This window comes from Balaenoptera ricei, chromosome 20 (genome assembly GCF_028023285.1).
Source record: "Balaenoptera ricei isolate mBalRic1 chromosome 20, mBalRic1.hap2, whole genome shotgun sequence".
Lineage (NCBI taxonomy): Eukaryota > Metazoa > Chordata > Mammalia > Artiodactyla > Balaenopteridae > Balaenoptera > Balaenoptera ricei.
Genome location: NC_082658.1, coordinates 42768914 through 42792409, shown reverse-complemented (window position 1 = coordinate 42792409; position 23496 = coordinate 42768914). Strand labels below are relative to the sequence as shown.

At 43.4% G+C, this 23496-nt stretch overlaps 1 protein-coding gene across 1 annotated transcript; it reads left to right on the top strand.

The window, feature by feature from the left end:
* Positions 1 to 4188: 4188 nt before the first annotated feature.
* On the top strand, positions 4189 to 11076 carry LOC132354550 (C-C motif chemokine 3-like). The gene is given in 4 exon segments (XM_059906423.1): positions 4189 to 4206; positions 6635 to 6743; positions 10504 to 10618; positions 10986 to 11076. Coding segments are annotated over 4 exon segments (333 nt in total).
* Positions 11077 to 23496: the final 12420 nt, after the last annotated feature.

The following is a 23496-nucleotide window of genomic DNA, read 5'->3' as shown; positions in this document are numbered from 1 at the left end:
TTTTGTCCATTTTCTGATTGGATTGTTTGTTTACTGTTGAGATTTGAGAATTCTTTATATATTCCAAATACAAGTCCTTTGTCAAATATGTGGTTTGTAGACATTTCCTCCCATTGTATAGCTTGTCTTTTCATCTTCTTGACTGGGTCTTTTGAAGAGCAAAAGTTTAAAATTGATGCGGTCCAATTTATCGATTTTTCATTTTATGGGTTGTGCTTTTGGTATCAAAGCTGAGAACTTTTTGCCTTGTCTTAGGTCCTGAAGATTTTCTCCTATGTTTTTCCTAAAAGTTTTGTAGTTTTATGTGTTACATTTTAGTCCATGATCCATTTTGAGTTAATTTTTGTGTAAGATGTGAAGTTAAGGTCAAGGTTTTTTGGTTATGTTTGTTTGTTTTTGTTCTATGAATGTCCAGTTTCTCTGGCACCATTTGTTAAAAAAGTTACTCTTTCTCCATTATCTCTTCCATTATTATTTGGTAGAACTTGCTTTTGAAGCCAAATAGGTATGAAGTTTTTTGTTTTGTTTTGTTTTGTTTTTTGCCAAGGATTTAAATTACTGATGTTAATTCCTTAATAGAAATAAGACCATTCATATTTTCCATATATTTTTGTTACATAGACTTCTCATGTCAGTAAATTATATTTCTGATAAGGGAGAAAAGGGACTATACTCCAAAGGAACAGCAAAATTTAGCAAGCATGTACCAGCCTGAACTGGGAAGATTACCTTGGGTTTGGACTTTGCGGGTGGTTGATCAAGGAAACTGGAACACAAGAATGGATTGAGGGAGCTTATTGACCAGGGGGTTCTCTTCCTGGATATAGACTATAACTTCCTGGCAAGGATCCCAGAGGTTGGTGCAAATTTGCAGCCAGGAAAGCTCCAGAAGCCTGGAGAAAGCAATGGTTCATGCTGACTGAAGTTAAAATACTTGAATTGCCATGACAGATGGAGAAGGAAGGGATGAAAATGACCATGGAAGTGGGCATGCTGAAGTATATATACCATGTGAGGCTGAAAGACCCACCAGATTATGTTCCATGGGAAGTCCCAGAGAACACACTATTCATCAAAGCCATCAGGATTCACTGGTGAGACAGGCACCAGCATCAGTTGTATTTCTCCTCTGTAGGTTAGGACTGATGGTAGGAGTGGCTGTCACAAAACTTGGCCCACTGATAGCAACGGGGATGATGCCCTCCCTCCTTCCCTCCTTGAATCTTCAGAATTATATCTTTCATCAGTTTTGTAAAACTTTTAGCCATTATCTCTTCAGATCCATTTGCTGTCTCATTCTCTCTCTCCTCTCATTTTGAGATTCCAATTAACCAGATGACAGATGCCCTACTCTATCCTCCATGTTCTCTTATCTTCTTTTTGTATTTTTTTTTTCTTCTGTTTCTCCTTGCTTCACTTTGATATGTTTTAAATTTACCGATATTTCTTCAGTTGGGTTTAATCTGCTCTGAGTTTTTATTTCAGTTTTTGCGTTTTTCAGTTCCAGAATTTATTTCTGACTTTTACAAATCTGCAATGATACTCATTATAGTTTCCAGTTCCATGCCAAAAAGCTCAAGCTTCTTTGTAAGGCATTAGCATTAGCATCTGGGATCATGTTTAAAAACATTTTAGAGTTTGAGATTTTCTAAACCACCCAGGTGACTGGAGCTGGCCTCCTGTCTGTTCAAGGGATGGTTCTCTTCTAATTTACTTTTACTCCTAAGCCAACAGCCCAAACAGAGGATGGTTTCTTACAGTCCCTTCACTTGGGCAAACCTGGACTTTGTTTTCATCCAGCCTGGCAAGGCTGAGAAATGTTCAGCTCACCTTCTTAGCCACCTCTTCTGAATTGCAAACATCCTCAGTCTAGAAGAGGTCTCAGTGCCAGGCTCACATCTCTGGATTTCTATACTCTCTGGGGTCTTAAACCAACAATTCCTTACTTCTCATTTGCTGAGGTAGGCTGTCTCTTATCAGAGAATTGTGCATTCCTGGTAACTCTGCTTCAGGTGGAACACTGAGAGACAATTTCCTAGTGTTTAATTAAGAGTGTGGGACTTGCTCTCGTCTGCAGGTTTGACCACAGAGTTACTAGCTGTGTGACCTTGGGCAAGCTCACTGAAACTCTGTTTTCTCATATGTCAAAGGAAGATAATCAGAGTATACACAACACAGTGATTTTGAAGAATAGACAATGCATGTAAATCCCTTAGTACAGGCTGTGGTTCATAGTAAGTCCTCAAAAACTGTTAGTCTTTATTCTTAAGAAAGCTGAATTTATGAAAATACATAAATATGCATGATCGAATGCTTTGCTTTGGTGCAATGTAAGTGATGGATTTCCCTGGTGCATATAAATTTGCATTTGTTTTTAATACTTTGCTTCTATTTTAGCCTATGAGAAATGTTTCCCTGGTATAAAGCCTGGTGTTGTTGGGATAACATATCCTCATTCTCTTGCCTTCCCTTTCTACTCAGATGCCTCTAATCATTCTTTCTTATTCTTTCCAACCAATGAAACTGATTTGTCAGGGGAAAAAAAGAATAACCAGAATTCCAAGATATATTTAGGAAACAAAAAGAATCTTTATTATTCTGACATTTTGAACAGAGTAAAAGGCTCATAAAAACTCAATAAGCATCTGTCGATGGGTTTGGTCCAACATCTACCCAGATACAGGAGTACAGTCATTCACCATCATCCCAAATATGAGTCAACCACTGTATGATTGACTAGGAAGGGGCTTGGGAATGAGAGGGTGTCATATGATTTCTCAGAGAAAGCATCAAATGAATAAAATGAAATACAATATTTAACTAGCTTAACTAAATTAAAGAAAGTTTTCAGAATGTGGTTAGTGGAGGGGAGAGGGACTCAGGAGAGGGAACTTCTGGGGTTGCAGTCTCCTGGTTCAGGTCCCTGCTGCCCAATCTACCCACACCTCTAACAGATTCCTTCTGGACCACTCAAGCGTTCTTCTCCAGGTCCCTGAGGTATTCCTGGACCCAGTTGTCAGTGGGATTGGCACAGATATATAGGCCCTTTCTGGTGAAAAAGCTGTGGAGAGGGCAGAAGTATTATACAGAGAATGAGTAAGGATGTTCTTGACCAGCTGTGGCCCCTTCATCTTCATCCCTATGGGATTTATGGAGATAACCTCAGGTCATCTCCTTTCTGCTGTCTCTTTCTCTCCTCTCTTCCCTCTACTTCTGGCCACATCCTCCCTGGCTCCCGGCAGGCCCCATCCCATGTCAGGAAACAGCCCAGTGGCCTCTCTCTGTGTGTCCTGCATGCACAAAAAGCCCCCAGAGGGCTGGGCGCCTTCCCAGGATGGCTCCTTATCCATGAGCCGGTACGCTGGGGATCTGCTCCCTGCTCTGACTCCTGTGGATACTCCCCCACCTCCACGTCCTGTGTCTCCCCAGGGCTGAGCAGGAGGGCTGACACTTACACGATACCAGGTCTGGTGCACTGGCTGCTGGTCTTAAAATAGTTAACCACTTTTCCACGGGGGATTTTCTGGGGGGTGTAGGTGAAGCAGCAGGTGGGTGGGCTGTAAACCCTTTCTGTGGGGGAGCAAGGACAACAGTTACTCAGGAGTACAGGCAAGCCCCAGAGGATCAGGAAGAAGTGGAGAGAGACAGCGTAGCTCAGAGCTGAGGCTTGGGGGTAAAGGAAACGGGAAAGCATTTGATTCTTTCGTTTGTTTGTTTCTCATTATTTTCCCTCGTCTTGTTTTTGGTCTTGTCACTCCATTTTGGTCTCTATCTTTCTCTACAGGGAACTAAACCCTAGATAGTCTACTCCCTCCTCCTAACTCTCTTTGTGGAATTTTTTTCTGATCAATTAAAAGATAAGATGGCTGAGTTAAAGTATGAACGATTTTCACAACTCTTGGGAATCGCTGAAGTGGGATTCTGAAACTTACCACCAGGATCTAAATAGACCTGGATTCTACCTCATGCTAATAAGCAAATGTATTAGACTTCAATATTCTCATCTAAAAAGTAGGATAAAACCTCTCCTAACTCCATCCTGAAGCCCAAATCAATAGAAGCTTTCAAACCTTCTTGAAGAAAACAACCATGTCATTTTTGAAACCCCATTTGAGGTTCTTTAATTTCACATGGGGGTTCTTAGGCCACAGCACTTGGGCCAGACTTCAGACCAGAGTGTGGGTAGCAATGATTAAAGGAGAGCAGGTAACAGACTCACCTTGTACATAGGAGCAGAGGGCCATGGTGCAGAGAAGGACAAAGATGGTAGCCACGAGGACCTTCATGATGTGGGACAGGCAGGCAGAAGAGCGTGGGCAGAGCTGAGATGGGGCTTGGGAACTCCCTACTGCTGGCCTCCTTCTGGGATGTGAGCTATCTTTGCTCCTTTTAATAGGTGGTCCTGGGCTGCGGGAACATAAAAATCGGAGGTGCCTAAGCGAGGAATTTTAAGTGTAGTGGTGTCGTGTGAGTTGTATAACCCAGCGTTGCCTGTGGTTACTAGAGAGGTTTCGGGTGCACATAGCAATGGTTCAACTGCCAATTTGCTTGGGTGCTTATGAGGAAGTTGTTTCTCCAGATGGGAGACCAGGAGTTGGCATCGCCTGGGGATCATTCTTAGCTGTTTCCTTTCCACGTGACAGATACCTCTCTGTAGTGAGTGATCACAGCCTTCTTCCACAGAGCAGGATGCTCTGATGGGCTCCCACAATTGTCCTAAGTGTATAAATGTGACGTGTAAAAATGCCACTGAGTCTCAAGAAGGATAAGCCGAGCTTAAGTGCACCCTAGATGGAAAGAACAGAATTGGAAAGGCTGGAGGTACAAGAATGGTGGAAATAAGGATTAGCTTTCCAGTAATGGTCTATTTGTCAAATACTCACTGCATACCTACAATGAAGTCTGGATTTAATGCTGGATAAGGGTCCAGCCTTAAAAATGTCCATATTATTTGAGCCAGAAATTCTATTTTTTCAGAATCTATCCTATGGAAATGAACTCACAAAACAGGGAAAATTTTAAGGACAGTGTTATTTGGTGCAGCTTATCTATGATTAAGTAATTGACACCAAACTACATATTCTACAGTGCTGGAATGATAAAGTAAACCCACTGATAGACATAATGGCGAATGTTTAAGAGTCTAGTGCCAGCCTCTTAAACAAATAGAATGACATGAAAAGACTTAATTTTTAATATTAAATATTAACAAGTAAGATGCAAAAAAAATCCTGAGAAGAGGAAGAAAAAACCAGAAAGAAATATGCCTGTCGGCTCCTCACCCCATGTCCCATGGGTTGGCTCTCCTCCACAAGCCCTGCCTGTCTCTAGGAAGGAGGAGTGATACCGATATTATACCAGGGTAGGAAAACTGGCTGTGTGTGTCACCATGACCATGAACAAATTTGTGACAGATCTGGAGAGAAATAAGAGAAGCAGCAGGCACTGAGGTGTCTGCCCTAACAGTGAAGAAGTGGCAATCAAGAGCCCGAGAAAAGCCAAATCAATTTTTTCCACCCTGGGAGGGGGCCACCTAGAAGTTGGTGGAGATGTCAGAGCTCAGGGCTGCAGAGTAGGGCACAAACGAACCGAGGAAACTAAGCATTTCTTCTTTACCTTGAATTTTAAAAAATTAATTTATTTATTTATTTTTGGCTGCGTTGGGTCTTCGTTGCTGCGTGCGAGCTTTCTCTAGTTGCGGCGAGCAGGGGCTACTCTTCGTTGCTGTGCGTGGGCTTCTCACTGTGGTGGCTTCTCTTGTTGCAGAGCACGGGCTCTAGGCGTGCAGTCTTCAGTAGTTGTGGCTCGCAGGCTCCAGAGCACAGGCTCAGTAGTTGTGGTGCACGGGCTTAGTTGCTCCACGGCATGTGGGATCTTCCCAGACCAGGGATCGAACCTGTGTCCCCTGCATTGGCAGGTGGATTCTTAACCACTGCGCCACCAGGGAAGTCCCTACCTTGAATTTTTGTTTTGAATCTCTGCCTGTCTTGTTCTCAGTCTCTGGCTCCCTCTTCAGGGAATATAGCTATAGGAACAGTGAGCGCTTGTTCCGTCTCTTTCGGGGGAACTTCATCTGGTGCATAGAGACATTTCCCAGCAAGATGTCACCTTCTGTACATCACCCAAAGCGTGGAGCTCCTTGGGAGAGCTGAGGGAATATGTCATTTGGCTCATCCTAGGAACCAGCTGGACCTGGCATTTGCATCTTGTTAATGACTGCATTAGACCTCAATTTTCCCCACTAAAAATGGGTCCTAGTGCTCGTCTGCCTTTTAGATCCAGAGGCTAGGAGAGCTAAAACTTCTTGGGAAATAGTTCAGAATATTTTGAAAACTGTGAATTCTTTGCTTTCATGTAGGGAATCTCAACCATAGGGCTTAAGTAATATGGTTTAGACATCCATCCAGGGCATTGGGAAACAATTCTAAAAGGGAGAAAGGATGAGGGTGCAGAGAGTCTTGCAATACAGACAAGACTTGTGAGCTGAGGGCCCTGGTGAGGAGATGGTGAACAAAGGCAGCCATGGGGAACTCATCAGTGATGGGCAGGCAGAGGGCAAAGCCAAGATAGGACTGGACACTTGCTGCTGCCTCCATCCTTCTGGAGTCCATCCTGTATCCTTGTCCCTTTATAGGCAACTCTGAAGCATGAGAAGCTAGAGGCTGGGGATGACCAGATCGGAAGTTGTCGGATGGTGTCATGTTACGAGTTGCACATGTCGGGGTCCCTGGGGTCACACGGAGGTTCAGGGCATCCAAGAAGAGCTCAGTTGCTCACTTGTTGGGGCTGATTGGCTGGAAATGTTTTGGACAGTGACAGGAGGTGAGATGATGTTAGGGTTAGAGCTATAAGTACATGGAAAGATCTAGAGATTAATGGTTCCACCCACAGAGCAGATCTGATGCTTTGCTACAGCTCTTCTGATCATACAAGGTGACATCTATGGGTAATGCCACAGCATCGTGAGCACACAAGTCACAATGAAAACCGCACCCTGGGTGGAAAGGACCATGACATCATGTTGCTCAGAGTGCTTCTAAGGAAGTGATTCACCAAAAACGGGGGAAGACAGGAGTTGTTGTAACTGGGGGACCAAGCTTAGCTGGTTCTTTCTACCAAGAACAGTTCTTTATGGCCCATACCATTCCCTTTTTCCTTCCTCAGAGCAGACATTTCTAATGTTCTTCACAGGTGTTTTGACCGTGACATATCTAATGATGCCACAGAGTCTAAAGTAGCCTAAGCCATGTTTGATCCAGTCCCAGATGGACAGAATGAAATGGGGGAAGCCTGGGCTACAGGCAAGACAACACAGATGAGATCAGCTTTTTAATCACTGTTTCAATCATCAAACATTCACAAGTCCCTACGATGTGTCATCACTGGGTTTAACAATAGGGTATAGAAATGAACATGCATTAGATATAGGGTGCCTCTATAGATCAGGAGCCTTAATTGTTCTTATTTTTTGACTCAGAAAGTCTACAGCTAGGAAAATATCCTATGGAAAAAAACTTCATTTATGGAGAAAGTTTTATGCATATAGATGTTTGGTGCAGTTTATTTATAGCAATTAAAAATTGGAACCAGCCCAAATGTGCTACAATAGTACATGATAATATAAATGCACTAGGCTGATGGTTGAGTAAATTAGGCAGCTCTTAAAAATACTGGAATGATTTGGAAAAGTCTTGTAATGTTAGGTATAAATAAGAAAAATACAAAATTGCATCCACATCATGACTACAGTAATGTCCCTTCTCCTCACAGACACATAGTAAAAAGAGGTAAAAAAAGCAAGTAAGTAAATGGAACTATCATAAGCCTAGGGGAAAATGCACTTGAAAGAAATAAACCAAATTAATAGTGGTTAGGTTTGGGTAATAGAATTTTTCCTACCTTTAAGGAATGTAATTTTACTCAGATTATGCCTCAGAATACATTTATGCCACAAAAAGACAGGAAGAATGTGGACAAAAACCTCCCACATCCTTACTTGCACTTGCCATTCCTACCCAGCTTTCAGAAATGAAACAAGTTTTTTTTCTTTTCTGTATTTTATATCTAGTTAAAATTAGCTTTTACCACTTTTGAGGGTCATCTACAGTTAACATTACAAATTATGAAAAAAAAACCCAATTTGAATTAAAAACACTAGTAACATTGCCTTTTCTCTACTCCTGTGAGACTCCCTCCTACGCCTGTGGTTGAGACTTTTTGTGAAGATGTGATACCTGAGCAGCAGCCGCCATTTCATCACCATGAGGTGACAAGCCCAAAGAAGAAAAGCCAATGAAATAATGGGGGAAGGGGACATGTTTAAGAAGGGAGTCCTTGATGACATTATTGAGCTGCCAGGCAAACCCTGGAAACGCCAGCTTGACTTTACAATAAGGAAACAGGAAATGTTCTAGGATTTTTAAATAACAAGGACTTCCTTTTAAAATTTCTTTACTTTCACAGTTTCTAAGGGCGACTTATTATTGCAAGAGGTGAATACACCATCATGTATTTAATTGTAGCTCATCTTTTAATTGTTATAAATAAGCTGTGACAAACACCATTATGCCTACGACGTCATCTTTGTGTTTATATCCATAGGATAGATCCCTGGCAGAGAGTTTTGCTGTTCAAAGGGTAACAACATTTTAAGGCTAAGCCAGGGACCAGCTGTTCTGTGTCAGTCTCAGCCTGTTGATGGTGATGTTACAGTTCAGAATGTCCTGCAGGATCTCACCTGGGCTGTACTCCTTGTGGGAGCCCCACAGACATTTCCCTGACCAGAGCCAAAGTTGAGGCTGGACCAGCCACTGTGGTTCTTATTATGACTGCAAGACACACCTCAGCAACAGCCATCAGGGGACTTTGAAAAGACAAGGTTTGTTACTCACAGGTCCTGGAAGGTACACGGCACTGCTGGGGCCACACAGCGAGGTTGCCAGTAGAGAATAAGAGAGCTCGGACCTGGGGTTCTGCCTTTATTGGGGCGAGGGTGGGGTGCCCAGGGTTTCATGGGTTCACTCTTTATTGGTGAATTTAAAAGATAAGAGAGGAAATTACAGCAGGGAAGGGAAAAGTGGGGTCACTCAAGTGGTCAGTTATCTAGGTCACCCAGAACTTTCTAAAAGGGGAACTTCATGGGTAGGGCAACCTGGCCCTTTATCTAGTTGTGTACTGGGCAATGTGATTATTCGAGATAGACGTCTTTGAAATGGATGCCTCAGCAGTCAAAAGTTTAAGGTAGAATGTTTGAGGAATGAGCCAAAGTCTGAAAGGCCGGCCTCAATCTGGCCCCTTCTGTAGCTGAGGCTTCTCCAGTTCTGCTGTCTCCATCCAGGCTATGGTTTTAGCTTGGGGTGTGCTTCTTAAGACTCTGTGGCATTATCATCTACATCACAGCTGTGCTGTCAGCCTGGGTGAGTACCAGAAGGTCCAGCCCTGTGGGAGAGATGCTTGGTCTACAGATCTGCTCTCATGAGAAGGCACCACCTAACCTGGTCACAGGGTCACACCAGCCTCTCACCTCCTCTCACTGTGGAAGCCATTTCCCCATCAAGTAAGCAACACAACCATTCTTGCAAATAGCCTGAGCCTTTGTGGCGACCCGAAGCTTTCCTGGCTTCTGCAATTCGCTGCATGATCGCAACACAGTGATAAAAAATTTCCCCCTTGGTCTCCCCAAGTTTCCATTTTCGAATGCCCCAAGGCTGCCTATAAAGAGGGGACATGGCTTAGACCCCAGAAGGAGGCTGCAGCCTCGAGTCGCCAAGTCCCAACTCTACTTGGCCACCACTTGGGCTTTCACTCAGCTGTCAAGCATTATGGAGGTCCCCGGGGCCACCCTGGCTGTCCTGCTCCTCGCCGCAGCCCCCCGTGAGTCTGTCCTCCCTTTCTTTTGCCCTGTCCCCTGCCGCCCCCTCTCCCCACTCTCTGGCCACGGCTTGGACCACAGTGCCAAAATCTTGTGCCTGAGCCCTCTAAGTAGACGACTTCAGAGAGATTTCAGACACTGTTTCCTGAGCAGAGTTTCCCTTCTCAAGGGGTTTTAGCAATTCTAATCTCCGGCTCTGGGAGAGAGTGGGAGGGAGTCCCATTTTATGGATTCCTGGGACAATGAGACCCAGATGGGATTCTGACAAGAGGTGGAACCTGTGTCCAGTTGGCTCCCAGTGGTGTGGCCTTCACTCTCCTTAAGAATCCAGTTGAGACTCCCCAGTGAGAGATAGAAAAAGAACTAGTTTGTTCAGAAAACTAAATTCTCCATAGAGAGGCATAGAGACTCCAAACCAAGACAGACAGAGCATTAGAAACCCCGAAAGAGAGACACAGAAATAAAAATGTCAAAGGAAAGAGGAAACGCCAACTTCCTCCTGCATCCCCCCGCCCATCATCCTCCCCTCCAGCAGCACTGTCTCCTTCAGGTCCGCCTGACCCTCCAGGTACAGCTGGTTCACCTTTTCCTCTGAACAAGGACTCAGGATCAATCTGTCCTGTTTCTCACAGTTGGTGCCAACACCCCGACCGCCTGCTGCTTCTCCTACATCTCCTGTCAGATCCCGCGTAAATTCGTGGACGACTATTATGAGACCAGCCACCAGTGCTGAAAGCCCGGTGTCATGTAAGGGCCAGTCTCCTTGCCCACCCTGGGGAAGCAGACTGGGGGTCTGGCCTGAGGCACCTCCTCAGAGCTCAGGACACCAGGAGAGGCCACTGCCGTGTTTTCGAACCTGCTCTGGGGCCTGCAGAGAGTCCTGGAGGGTCTGCCCCCAGGCAGAGGGAGGAGTGACAGCAGGAAGTTGGCTTTCCCAGGGGACCCCCATATGAGACACAGGGATGGTCTGTAAACCCCAAGGTTAAGGACATGATATAAAGCATGTGGATAGGCTCTGAGATGTCTGGGGCAGAGAAGGAGGGAGGGGTCACAGTGGGCCCAGGATTCCCCTGCTGGATTCCTCAGTGTGTAATCCTTCCACTCCTCTCCACAGCTTCCAAACCAAAAGAGGCCAGGAGGTCTGTGCCGACCCCAATGAGGACTGGGTCCAGGAATACATCACCGACCTGGAGCTGAGAGCCTGAGTGGCCTGGGAGCTGCAGGGAAGGTGTTACATCTATGGCAGACGGGGGAGCAGGGCAGTAACCCTGGGACTCCAAAAGGCACCTCTTCTGTGGGTCACATCCCCGCCCCCAGCCACACTCTGGGGCCCTCCTTAACTTTAATGTATCTTATTTAACTTTTGTCTTTTATTTCCACCGTTGAAGTGGGTGATGTAACGAATATTTGCTCTGACACCGCATGTCATCCTCTTCACCATCCATCCCTCCTCCTTCCTCTTCAGTTCTCCTCACTCTCAATATGTGGATCAATCAGTGCGATTAGCGCTCTCTTGGCAGAAATGGTATCATGCATAACAAACAACACATGCTGATTGAGTGGTTTTGCCCAGCACCATGATTCAAAATATCGAAGGCTCTTATATAAAAGGTAAACCAGCATTTTCCTTGTGCTGACTCTCTTGATTTTGTTTTCCCAACTAACCAGAATCACAGGTTGAGAGGAATACTGGGGGAAGAAGTAGGGAAATATGAAAATGGGCAGAAAACCATGAGAAAGGGATAAAAGTACTAGTAGAGGGACACCAGACATCTCCCTGGAGATATTTTCCTGGAAAGTTGAAACTGACATATTATTTTGTAACCAAATCACAATTGATATGGTCTAGGAAAATTTCCTAGTTAAATGAATACCATGGTGATGCGAATGTGTGCACACAAGTCCCTTTTCATAAATGATTTCCTCAGAATGATGACTAACACTTGTTGAGGGCTTACCAAGTGTTGGGTTCTTTGCTAAGTGCTTACATTAGTGCTGTGCTAAGTGTTTACATTAGTGCTGTGCTAAGTGCTCACATTAGTGACAGTCTAGCCACCCCTGCCTGCAGTCTCTCAAGGATACCCTACCCGCCAGTTGACTGAGAGCCTTGGCCACCTTCTCTGTTGTTCTGCACTTTGCTTTCTCGGGGAATGTTCTCCATAGCCACACCTGAGCTGAGGCTTGGGGCCCAGAGTGGCCAGAGTTAAATATAAATACAGGATGAAGCATTCTTCACTATAAGGATGTCCCATGCAATAGATGGGACATACTTATACAAAAAGTATTTGTCGTGTATCTGAAATGCAATTTTAACTGGGAATCCTGTATTTCATCTGGTAACCCTACTTGGGGTGCATACGTATCATAAAGGCTGCCTGGTTCCTGTTGGAGATGGGTACTATAGGATTGGCTTGAGGGCAGAGCAGTGCCTTTCAACCTTGAATTCACATAGAATTACTTGCAGGAGCTTTTAAAAAACTCCATTGCCAGGAGCGCACCTCCAAAGTTATGGATTTAATGAGATTTAGGTGGGACCTGGGCAGCAGTCATTTAAAAATGTTAATGCACAGGTAGTTTGAGAACCGATGTTGGGGTGTAGTCCTAGTCTATTTTTGGCTGGTCTTAGGGTTTCAGAGGCAATACAGCTCCTTTCCCATTTTTCAAGGTTCTGATATGTTTTTGGTCAATTCCACTGATGGTTAATTAGCAGAAAATCCGTCAGCTACTGTTACTTTTAGAACGGGTTTTGGGACTCCTCTCTCATAGCACAGTACTGGGAACTCTGGGCGTCCCCTTTACCGTCACAGCCCTCTCCCCCATGTCACTGGCTGCTGTCTCCCCACGGCCCTCTGCTGATGAAACGATGCCACAGGCGCGGAGGTTTCCTTAATTAGCTCCAATTATGTTGACGCAGTTGATGCCTCCAACTGCAGCCCAGTTGCCTGCGTCTTCACAGAGAACATGATGGTTCATTTTGTCCACAAGATAAATATTTAAAGGAGGGGTCTGAGAACGGGGTGAATCAGGCTGTTTATGGACCCCACTTTTTTGTCCTTTCTATTCTCTCATCTTCCCGTTTCTTCTTATACTAACATTAGCTTGGAGGAGAGAATTCTGCTTTTCCAGATGACTGATTCTCAATCAGCTTGATTTGCAGGCAGCAAGCAGAAAGGGTTTCTCTTAAGCAAACTATATTTTCTCCTTCTCTGCTATCGGAGAAGCCAGTTTCAAAGTGAGCTAATCTCTTTCTTAGTGGGCTTTGCTGATGTATGCAAGAAGTAATCAGTCTTCAACATCCTGAATTTTCCTTTTGGATGCAACCTTGGTAGGCAGATGACCTTGGTGAGAATATATAAGAGGCCATGGGGGTGACCAGCTGTTGTGCTGGCTAGAGGTATCCTTACTGATTTTGCATTCAGCTCCTGCCCTCAGCCAATTCCACTTTTGGGGTCTGCTGCCTGCAGCACTGCAGTCTGTGTCACTTAGGAATGTTTTGAGTTACTGTATCAGAAAAGCTGGCTCAATCTGACTTAACCGATAAAGGAAACTTGTTAGTTCACATAACTGAAGCTTCAAGAAGTATTGATTGACTACCTTCAGGCAAAGCTTGATCCAGTGGTCCTTAAAGTATCACCATAAACCATGTTTCTTTCTGAATTCCTTTTTTAAAAAATAGATTTTATTTATTTATTTATTTACTGGCTGTGTTGGGTCTTCATTGCTGCACGCGGGCTTTCTCTAGTTGTGGTGAGCGGGGGCTACTCTTCATTGCGGTGTGTGGGCTTCTCATTGCGGTGGCTTCTCTTGTTGTGGAGCACAGGCTCTAGGTGCGCAGGCTTCAGTAGTTGTGGCACATGGGCTCAGTAGTTGTGGCTCGCGGGCTCTAGAGCGCAGGCTCAGTAGTTGTGGCGCAGGGGCTTAGTTGCTCTGCGGCATGTGAGATCTTCCCGGACCAGGGCTCGAACCTGTGTCCCCTGCATTGGCAGGCGGATTCTTAACCACTGCGCCACCAGGGAATCCCTCTTTCTGAATTTCTGATCTCCCTTCCATTTGAGAGCTTCATCCTAGAACCTCAACTGTAAAGTGAGTCATTTTGCTTGCAGGCACTTCCAGATTTTATGAGTTCCCCCACCCCTCAAGACCCCTTCATTGGGTTTCAAGAGGAGAAGTAATGACCTCTCTTCACACAGATGGAACCCACTAGGCGGTCCACTCTCTTTTTTCCTATAGATATAGAACGTGCTTGTTGACTTCCTGAGCCAGACTGAGTGGGAGAGAAGAAAATGAGTTAAGAGGCAGGGCAGAGAAAGGAGTGAGTTTCCTCTTGGTCAAGCGACACTGTGGAAGGTTCTGGAGCTTGAGCCTTCTTCTGAACGACACAACACAGATTCGGGAATCATATATCCCACCTTTTCTGGGGAAGACCCCGTTTATGCTGGTTGTGCCAGCATAATTACTGATAGTATCCTCTTTGACTCTCAGAATGGTCATCCTACCAATAGGAGGTCTAAGTCTTGAAAGGTCTCTAACGGCAGGAGGTCAGGGTTGATGTCCACAAAGGTCCCTGGCTGTGTGGGCAAAGGATGCTGAAGTCCAGTCTGCACGTCACCTGTAAACTCTTACACCCAACGCAGGGCCAGGTGTGCTCCAAGTGGGAGACTTTTCTCAACATGCTGAGGCTAGCGAAGGCCCAGGTGTGCTGCCAGTGGTGTGGACTGAGGGAGAGATGAAGGATGCGGGCAAGAGTGGGATGTCAACATCAGGGAACTATGCAAAGGGAGGACCCACAGAAACCCCTTCTGTGCAAAGAAATGCATGTGTTGCCCAAAAGAGCATCAGTGACTTATTGGTATTAAAAAGAGAAGCAGAGAAAACAAACAGAAGGGAGAAGGGACTACATCTGTTAAGTTTTCTCTTTACTCCAGCATCACCCCACATAGACCACCCCCCTCCCCACCATACCAGAAGAATTAGGCCTTTAAAAGAGAGGAGGGGAAGGGATCCAGGACCAAACTAAAGCCTCGTCTCACTCCAACTCCTCTGAGCCCAATTTGCACCAGTGGGAGGTGTGGAGCTGGGGAGAAGTGGAGATGAGATCAAATGGGAGATTGAAGTTTTAAACTGAAAGAATTTTAATTACTGAATGTGGCCAGAAAGTTATGGGATCTGCCCAAAATGTTGTTAAGGTGGAACCAATAGTGGGAGAAAAGTTCAGCATTTTATGTTTGTTTTCTGTAAGAGTCAGGATAGGACAGGCTATAGCTCTGTAATGAACAAGCCCCCAGTACATTAACAAAATAAAAGTTTCTCACTTGCACAAGATGTGATGTAGGTTGGATCATTGGTTCTCAGAATTTCGTGTGCTCCAGAATCACCTGGAGGGCCTGTCTAAGCACAGATTCCTGGGCTCCACCCAAGAGGCTCTAATTCTATGCGTCTGGGGTATGGCTCAGCTCTGCTTTTCTATTGGGCTTTCAGGTGATGCCAATGCCGCTGGTCCATGAACTGTACTTTGAGTTGTACGGATCCCAGAGCAGCTTGCCTGGTGACTCAGGAATCTAGGCTGCTTCCATCCTGTAGCTATAGATTCTGGAATGAGAAAGAAGGAGACAGGAAAGGCGTACTGCTTTTAACTGTTCTGGCCCAGAAGTGACACACATCACTTCTGCTAGCAGTCTTTTGACCAGAATTAGTCAACCAACCCAGCTGCAATGTAGGGAAACATATGGACTATTTAGGGAGCACTGTCTCTGCCACTTACTCTCAAACAAAAGGATAACCAATGAAAGAGGTCTGACCAATGTGAACTTTTTTTTTTTTGCCGCGCACACAGATTGCGGGATCTTAGTTCCCCCACCAGGGATTGAACCTGTGCCCTCAGCAGTGAAAGAACCAAGTCCTAACCACTGGACCGCCAGGGAATTCCTGACCAATGTGAACTTGCAGTCTATGAGAGTATTTTGCTTTTTCTTTTCCTTCCCCCCTTATTACTGTAAGATGAATGTCAGTTTAGTACTCATCCTACATATGAGGTATTCATGCAATATTCATGCTGTCGAGATGTGGACTAAACCCTAGATCTACTGGGAAACATTTCAATGCTCATAGGCCAATTGTGTAAGTCGTCATATGTCCAGCGTCCACAGAAGCAAGGAGGAGACTCCGTGGCTTCACCAAGAGCAGAGGTTCCTTTCCCCCTGTGATCACTCCTAATAGCACTTGTCATGGGTGGTTTGCTATGTTGTTGGGCAGAAGGGAGAATATCTCAGAATGGGAAGGGATTATAAAATGTTGCATGGGAGAAGCTCTGTGTGCAGGTATGTGCGTGTGTGTGTGTGTGAGTCTGTGTGTGTGGAGAGAGAGAGACAGAGACAGAGAAAAAGAGGGAATCCTGAGTCAAAATGTACCCCTTGGAGCTAGACAGGATATGTTTGTTACCTTGATCTCTTGATACAATGGACAGCATGACATTAACCAACATTCCAAAGTTTTCTGAGCCACATTGACGTCTCAAAGGCTCATCCCTTCAACGGTGGATCTAGATCTTGAGCAAGGGATTCAGATATCTGGAATACCACATATAGCTGGGGGTGGGCTGTGGGAGGATGAGATGAGGACAAGGAGAGCTAAGAAGGGGCAAGTTTTTGGAGGAAGACCCCAACTTAAAAAATCTTGTCTTTTAAATGAAAAATTTCACATACTCATATGTATGAAAATCAAAGGACAAAGAGTGGCAAATGAAAAGTGGAGCTCTCCATTTCTTAAAAATTGTGTTTCCCAGAGGAAATCACATTTAACAGGTTGAGAGGTATCACATCACATGTCCTTCTTATGTTTCTGTAAATATATAGAGCTTTTTACCAGAGCAAGCATTATTACATGTAGTTCTGAAACAATTATGTTATAACATAGATATTTGTATATTTACAGATACACATATGAAAGGTATATTTTATATACATAGCTTTAAATTAATGTCATGGATACGTTTTCATCTCAGTACATTTATATCTACTTCATCATTTTCAGTGGTTTCACATTTATTATGTGGCTATACTATGATGCTTTAAGCTATTCCGTTTTTGATGAATTTGTTTCTCTTTCATTGCTTTCGCAAACAGGGCTGCAAAGAACATCTGTATGCCTATACCTTTATGTCTTTAGATAGTGTTTCTCAAAATAGATTCCTCAAAATAAGATAGATTGAAGAATGCGTACATTTAAAAATTTGCTAGAAACTGTGTCATTACTCCTCAAAAACCCTGACTATCAAAATTCCACTTTGTGATACTAAAAAATAAAGAGTTTAAAACAAAACAAAGTAAGTAGGGCTTAACAAAAAATTAATATACATTTGCATTTCTCATAAGCATGTGGAATTTCTCCCTCTTGAATTTTACAACAGAGTCTCTGACTTAATCTAACTTTCTTGCACTTGAAACATAATCCAGGCCAGGACTCAGAAAACTTTTCCATAAAGGGTCAGGTAGTAAATGTTTTGGGCTTTGCAGGCACACAGACTCAGTGGCAATTATTCAACTCTGCCACAGTAGTGGGAAAGCAGCCGCAGACCGTATATCATGGAATGGGCATGGCTGTGTTCCCCTAAAACTTTATTTACAAAAACAGGCTGGAATTTTTTTTTTTTTCCGGCTGTGTGGGGCGGCATGCAGGATCTTAGTTCCCTGACCAGGGATCAAACCCATGCCCCCTGCATTGGAAGTGCAGAGTCTTTAACCACTGGACCACCAAACAAGTCCCAAAATCGCCTTTCATTTTTAACTCTCAGGAATATGTAGCCTCTAGATGTGTGACAGACCTGAAGCCTGGCTCTCAAGCTGAGGCACAAGGACAAGCAAACAGGCCTCTTTTACAGAGAGCTGGGGTGTGTTTCAACCTGTTATTTGTGCTGTGCCCTGAGGCTGGTAGCCTGTTTTCCATGATTGTTACAGTCTTGAGGGACCCAGGACTGCAAACCCCTGTGGCCACTAGAGTCAGGGGTTCACAGGGCATCGCCTGGCAGCAGCCACGAAGCCTGGACACCAGACGGAAAAACATGGTCACCAGGAATGTGTAAAAGCCCTTCTCCAGGAGATACCAGTGCTGTGGAGTGTGGCAGGGGGTGAGCACAAAGATGGTGTCCACTGGTGGGAGGGTAAAGATGCCTTATGCTGAGAAGAAAAAAAAAGAAAAAACAGTAACTGCTGGCTTTAGTAGAGCACAGAGAGAGAGCAAAAATGGTTCTACCATACCTCCATCCTGGAGATTATCCCAATAGCCGGCCCCTCAGGCCAGTGCTTTAAGTTTAGCAAATGCGTCTTTTTGGCATCAAGTCTGGTGCTTTTCAAATCGCTGCTTCTGCGCTGGGCCCTGGGGCGAGTGAGTCTGCAGCATGAGTCCCTTAAGGCGGGTTTCTCAGTTTGCTACAGCTCTTTGGATCTTGTGGACACGAGTCCCATTGGTTTTCAAAGCCCGATCTTTGGGGGGGGATCACCTCTCAGTTGCAGGTCTTAAAAGTTGGGGTGCCTGAAAAGTTGATGGGTTACAGACCCTTTGCTCCTCAGGGAGAAGCTCCTGGTTTGTGAGTTCCCTCCTGACTGTGGGTGGTCACCCTGGGGGTGGGGTTAATGGCCAGACCACAGCTCAGACTCTTCTACCCTCCTCCCATGTGGCACATTTTTTTAAAACTGAGGTATATTTACAATATTATATTAGTTTCAGGTGTACAACATAGTGATACAAAATTTTTATAGATTACACTCCATCTATAGTTAGTATAAAATATTGGTTGTATTCCCTGTGCTGTATATACCTTGTAGCTTATTTACTTTACATATAGTAGTTTGTACCTCTTAATTCTCTACTCCTTCTTGCCCCTCTTCTGTTCCCTCTCCCCACTGGTAACCACTAGTTAGTTCTCTGTATCTGTGAGTCTGTTTCCTTTCTGTAATATTCACTAGTTTGTTTTATTTTTTAGATTCCACATATAAGTGATAACATACAGTATTTGTCTTTCTCTCTCTGACTTCTTTCACTAAGCGTAATGCCCTCCAAGTTCATCCATGTTGTTGCAAGTGGCAACATTTCATTCTTTTTAAATGGCTGAGTAATATTCCATTGTATATATAAAACCACATCTTCTTATCCCTTCATCTATTGATGGACACTTAGGTTGCTTCCATACCTTGGCAATTGTAAATAATGCTGCTATGAACATTGGGGTGCATGTATCTTTTCGAATTAGTATTTTCTCTTTTTCCTGATATACACTCAAGAGTGGAATTGTTGGATCATATGGTAGTTCTAATTTTGTTTTTGAGGAAACTCCATACTATTTTCCACAGTGACTGCATCAATTTACATTCCCACCAACAGTATACAAGGGTTTCTTTTTCTCCACATCCTTGCCAACATTTGTTATTTGCAGTGTTTTTGAAGATAGCCGTTCTGACCAGTGTGAACTGATAACTCATTGTGGTTTTGACTTGCATTCCTGTTGATTAAAAATGTTGAGCAATTTTTTACGTTCCTGTTGACTATCTGATGCCTTCTTTGGAAAAAGTTCTCTTCAGGCTTTCTGCCCATTTTTAAATTGGGTTTTTTGTTTTTTCATTGTTGTTGTTGAATTGTATGGGCTGTTTATATATTTTGGATATTAGCTCTTTATGAGTCATATCATTTGCAAATATTTTCTCCCATTCAGTGGGTTGTCTTTTCATTCTGTTGATGGTTTCCTTTGCTGTGCAAAGACTTTTAAGTTTAATCAGGTCCCATTTGTTTATTTTTGCTTTTGTTTCCTTTGCCTTAGGAGACAGATCCAAAAAAAATATTGTGATTTATGTCAAAGAGTGTTCTGCCTTTGTTCTCTTCTAGTAGTTTTATGTTCTCTTCTAGTAGTTTTATGGTTTCCAGTCTTACATTTAGGTCTTTAATCCATTTTGAGTTTATTTTTGTACATGGTGTGAAAAAATGTTCTAATTTCATTCTTTTACATGTAGCTGTCCAGTTTCCATAGCACCACTTATTGAAGAGACAGTCTTTTCTCCATTGTATACTCTTGCCTCCTTTGTTGCAGATTAATTGACTATAAGTGTATCGGTTTACTTCTGAGCTCTCTATTCTGTTCCATTGATCTTTGTGTCTGTTTTTGGCCAGTATCATATTGTTTTGATTATTGTAAGATTGCAGTATAGTCTGAAGTCAGGGAGCGTGATTCCTCCAGCTCTGTTCTTTCTCAAGATTCCTTTGGCTATTTGGGGACTTTATTGTTTCCATATAAATTTTAAAATTATTTGTTCTATTTCTGTTAAAATTGTCATTGGTATTTTCATAGGGATTGCATTAAATCTTTATATTGCCTTGGGTAGTATGGTCATTTTAACAATATTAATTCTTCCAATCCATGAACATGGTATCTTTCCATCTGTTTGTGTCTTCTTCAGTTTCTTTCATTAGTGTCTTATAGTTTTCTGAATACAGGTCTTTTACCTTCTTAGGTAGGTTTATTCCTAGGTATTTCATTCTTTTTGATGCAATTGTAAATGGAATTGTTTCCTTAATTTCTCTCTCTGACAGTTTATTATTACTGTATAGAAATGCAACAGATTTCTGTATATTAATTTTGTATCCTGCAACTTTACCAAATTCACTGATGAACTCTAGTAGTTTTTTCATGGTGTCTGAGATTTTTTTATGTATAATATCATGTCATCTGCAAATAGTGATAGTTTTACTTCTTCCTTTCCAATTTGGATTCCTTTTATTTCTTTTTCTTGTCTGATTGCTGTGGCTAGGACTCCCAATACTATGCTGAATAAAAGTGGGGAGAGTGGGCATCCTAGTCTTGTTCCTGACCTTAGAAGAAACGCTTTCAGCTTTTCACCATTGAGTATGATGTTAGCTGTGGGTTTGTCATATATGGCCTTTATTATGTTGAAGTATGTTCCCTCTATGCCCACTTTTTGGAGAGGTTTTATCACAAATGGATGTTTAATTTTGTCAGGAGCTGTTTCTGCATCTGTTGTTCTTCAATTTATTAATGTGGTGTTGATTCACTTTGATTAATTTGCAAATATTGAACCACTCTTGCATCCCTGGGATAAATCCATCTTGATCATAATGTTTCACCCTTTTAATGTATTGTTGGATTTGGTTTGCTAATATTTTGCTGAGGATTCTTGCATCTGTGTTCATCAGTGATATTGGCCTGTAATTTTCTTTCTCTGTGATATCTTTGTCTGCTTTTGGTATCAGGGTGATGCTGGTCTCATAGAATGAGTTCAGAAGCATCTCTTCCTCTGCAATTTTTGGAATCGTTTGAGAAGGATAGATGTTAACTCTTCTCTAAATGTTTGGTAGAATTCACCTGTGAAGCCATCTGGTCCTGGACTTTTGTTTATTGGGAATTTATTTTATTACCAATTCAATTTCATTACCAGTAATTTGTCTGTTCATAGTTTCTATTTCTTCCTGGTTTAGTCTTGGGAAATTGTAGATTTCTAGGAATTTGTTCATTTCTTCCAGGTTGTCCATTTTATTTGGCATCTAATTTTTTGTAGTAGTCTCGTATGATCCTTTCTAATTAATTCTGTGGTGTCAGTTATAACTTCTCTTTTTTCATTTCTGATTTTATTAATTTGAGCCCTCTCTTTTTTTCTTGATGAGTCTGTCTAAAAAATTGTCAATTTTGTTTATCTTTTCAAAGAATCAGGTCTTAGTTTCATTGATCCTTTTTATTGTTTTCTTAGTCTCTATTCCATTTATTTCTGTTCTGATCTTTATGATTTCTTTCCTTCTACTAACTGTAGGTTTTGTTTGTTCTTCTTTTTCTAGTTCCTTTAGGTGTAAGGTTAGGTTGTTTATTTGAGGTATTTTTTGTTTCCTGAGGTAAACTTGTATTGCTATCAACTTCCCTCTTAGAACTGCTTTTGCTGCATCCCATAGACTTTGGATCATTGGGTTTTTAAAAATAAATTTATTTATTTATTTATATTCATTTTTGGCTGTGTTGGGTCTTCGTTTCTGTGCGAGGGCTTTCTCCAGTTGCGGCGAGTGGGGGCCACTCTTCATCGCGGTGCACGGGCCTCTCACTATCGCGGCCTCTCTTGTTGCGGAGCACAGGCTCCAGACGCGTAGGCTCAGTAGTTGCGGCTCACGGGCTTAGTTGTTCCGCGGCATGTGGAATCTTCCCAGACCAGGGCTCGAACCTGTGTCCCCTGCATTGGCAGGCAGATTCTCAACCACTGCGCCACCAGGGAAGCCCCAGCCCAGAGCATTTTTGCAAACCCCTTGGGAAGTCCTGTATTTCACTTGGTACCTCTGTACATAGGGCTTTAGTGATGTGGTCTGACCTGAGCCAGAAAGTGGGGGGACAACAGAAAATGTCAGCAGGAGGACACTTGTGAGAGGAGGCCTGGGAACAGAGAGCCATGGTGAGGAGGGCAGTAAGGGCTCAAGAGTGTGGGCCAGAACAACTCGCTGTTGCCAGCCTCCTTCTGGGGTCCAAGCAATGTCCCCTACTCTTTTTTTTTTCTTTTTAACATCTTTATTGGAGTATAATTGCTTTACAATGGTGTGTTAATGTCCCCTACTCTTAAGACCTAAGTCGTGGACTATTGGGAGATAGAAACTCGGGGTGATGAGAGAGGAAGTTTTTAAGCACAGTTGTGCCTTGTTGACTTGTATATGCAAGAGGGGTCTTGGGTAACCACAGGGCTCAGGGTATTTGCAAGAATAGTTCAAGTGCTCACTTAACTGGGGCTGTTTATGGGGAAGTGGTTTCCACGGCGAGAGGAGGTGAGATGTTGGTGTCATCGGGGGACCACACTTACTTGGTTCTTTCTCATTAGAGCCCTATAGTCATAATTTCCCCCAGCAGAAACTTCCGTTATTCCACAGCTGTTCTAACTGCATAGATGTGCCATTTGCGATGATGCCATGAGTCCTGAGAAGCACAACCCAATTTCAACCACACCCAGGTAGACAGAGTTGTATTAGCAAAGCCTGGGCTTCAGGAGTGATGAGAGGGCAGGCTGCTTTTCAGACACTCACTCATTCAAGAGAGATTCATCAAGGGCTCTCAATACACACAAAGCAAAGAGGATAAAGACATGTTAGGTGGACTTCCCTGGTGGCACAGTGGTTAAGAACCCACCTGCCAATGCAGGGGACATGGGTTCGAGCCCTGGTCTGGGAAGATCCCACATGCCAGGGAGCAACTAAGCCCATGCGCCACAACTACTGAAGCCCGTGCACCTAGAGCCCGTGCTCCACAACAAAGAGAAGCCACCTCAATGAGAAGTGCGTGCACCGCAACGAAGAGTAGACCCCGCTCGATGCAACTAGAGAAAGCCCGCATGCAGCAACGAAGACCGAATGCAGCCAAAAAAAAAAAAAAAGACATGTTAGATATGGTGGTAACATACATAAGGAACCTTAAAATGATCTTAGTCTTTGACCAAGATAATCCGTGTCTAGGAATCTATTTCCTATATAAATACATTCAAATATGGAAGAAAGTTTATGCATAAGAGTATTTGGTCCCCAGCATATTCATAACAATTTAAAATTGGACCCAATTTAAATCGTCTACAATATGGAAATGGCAAAGAAAATTATGGTATCTT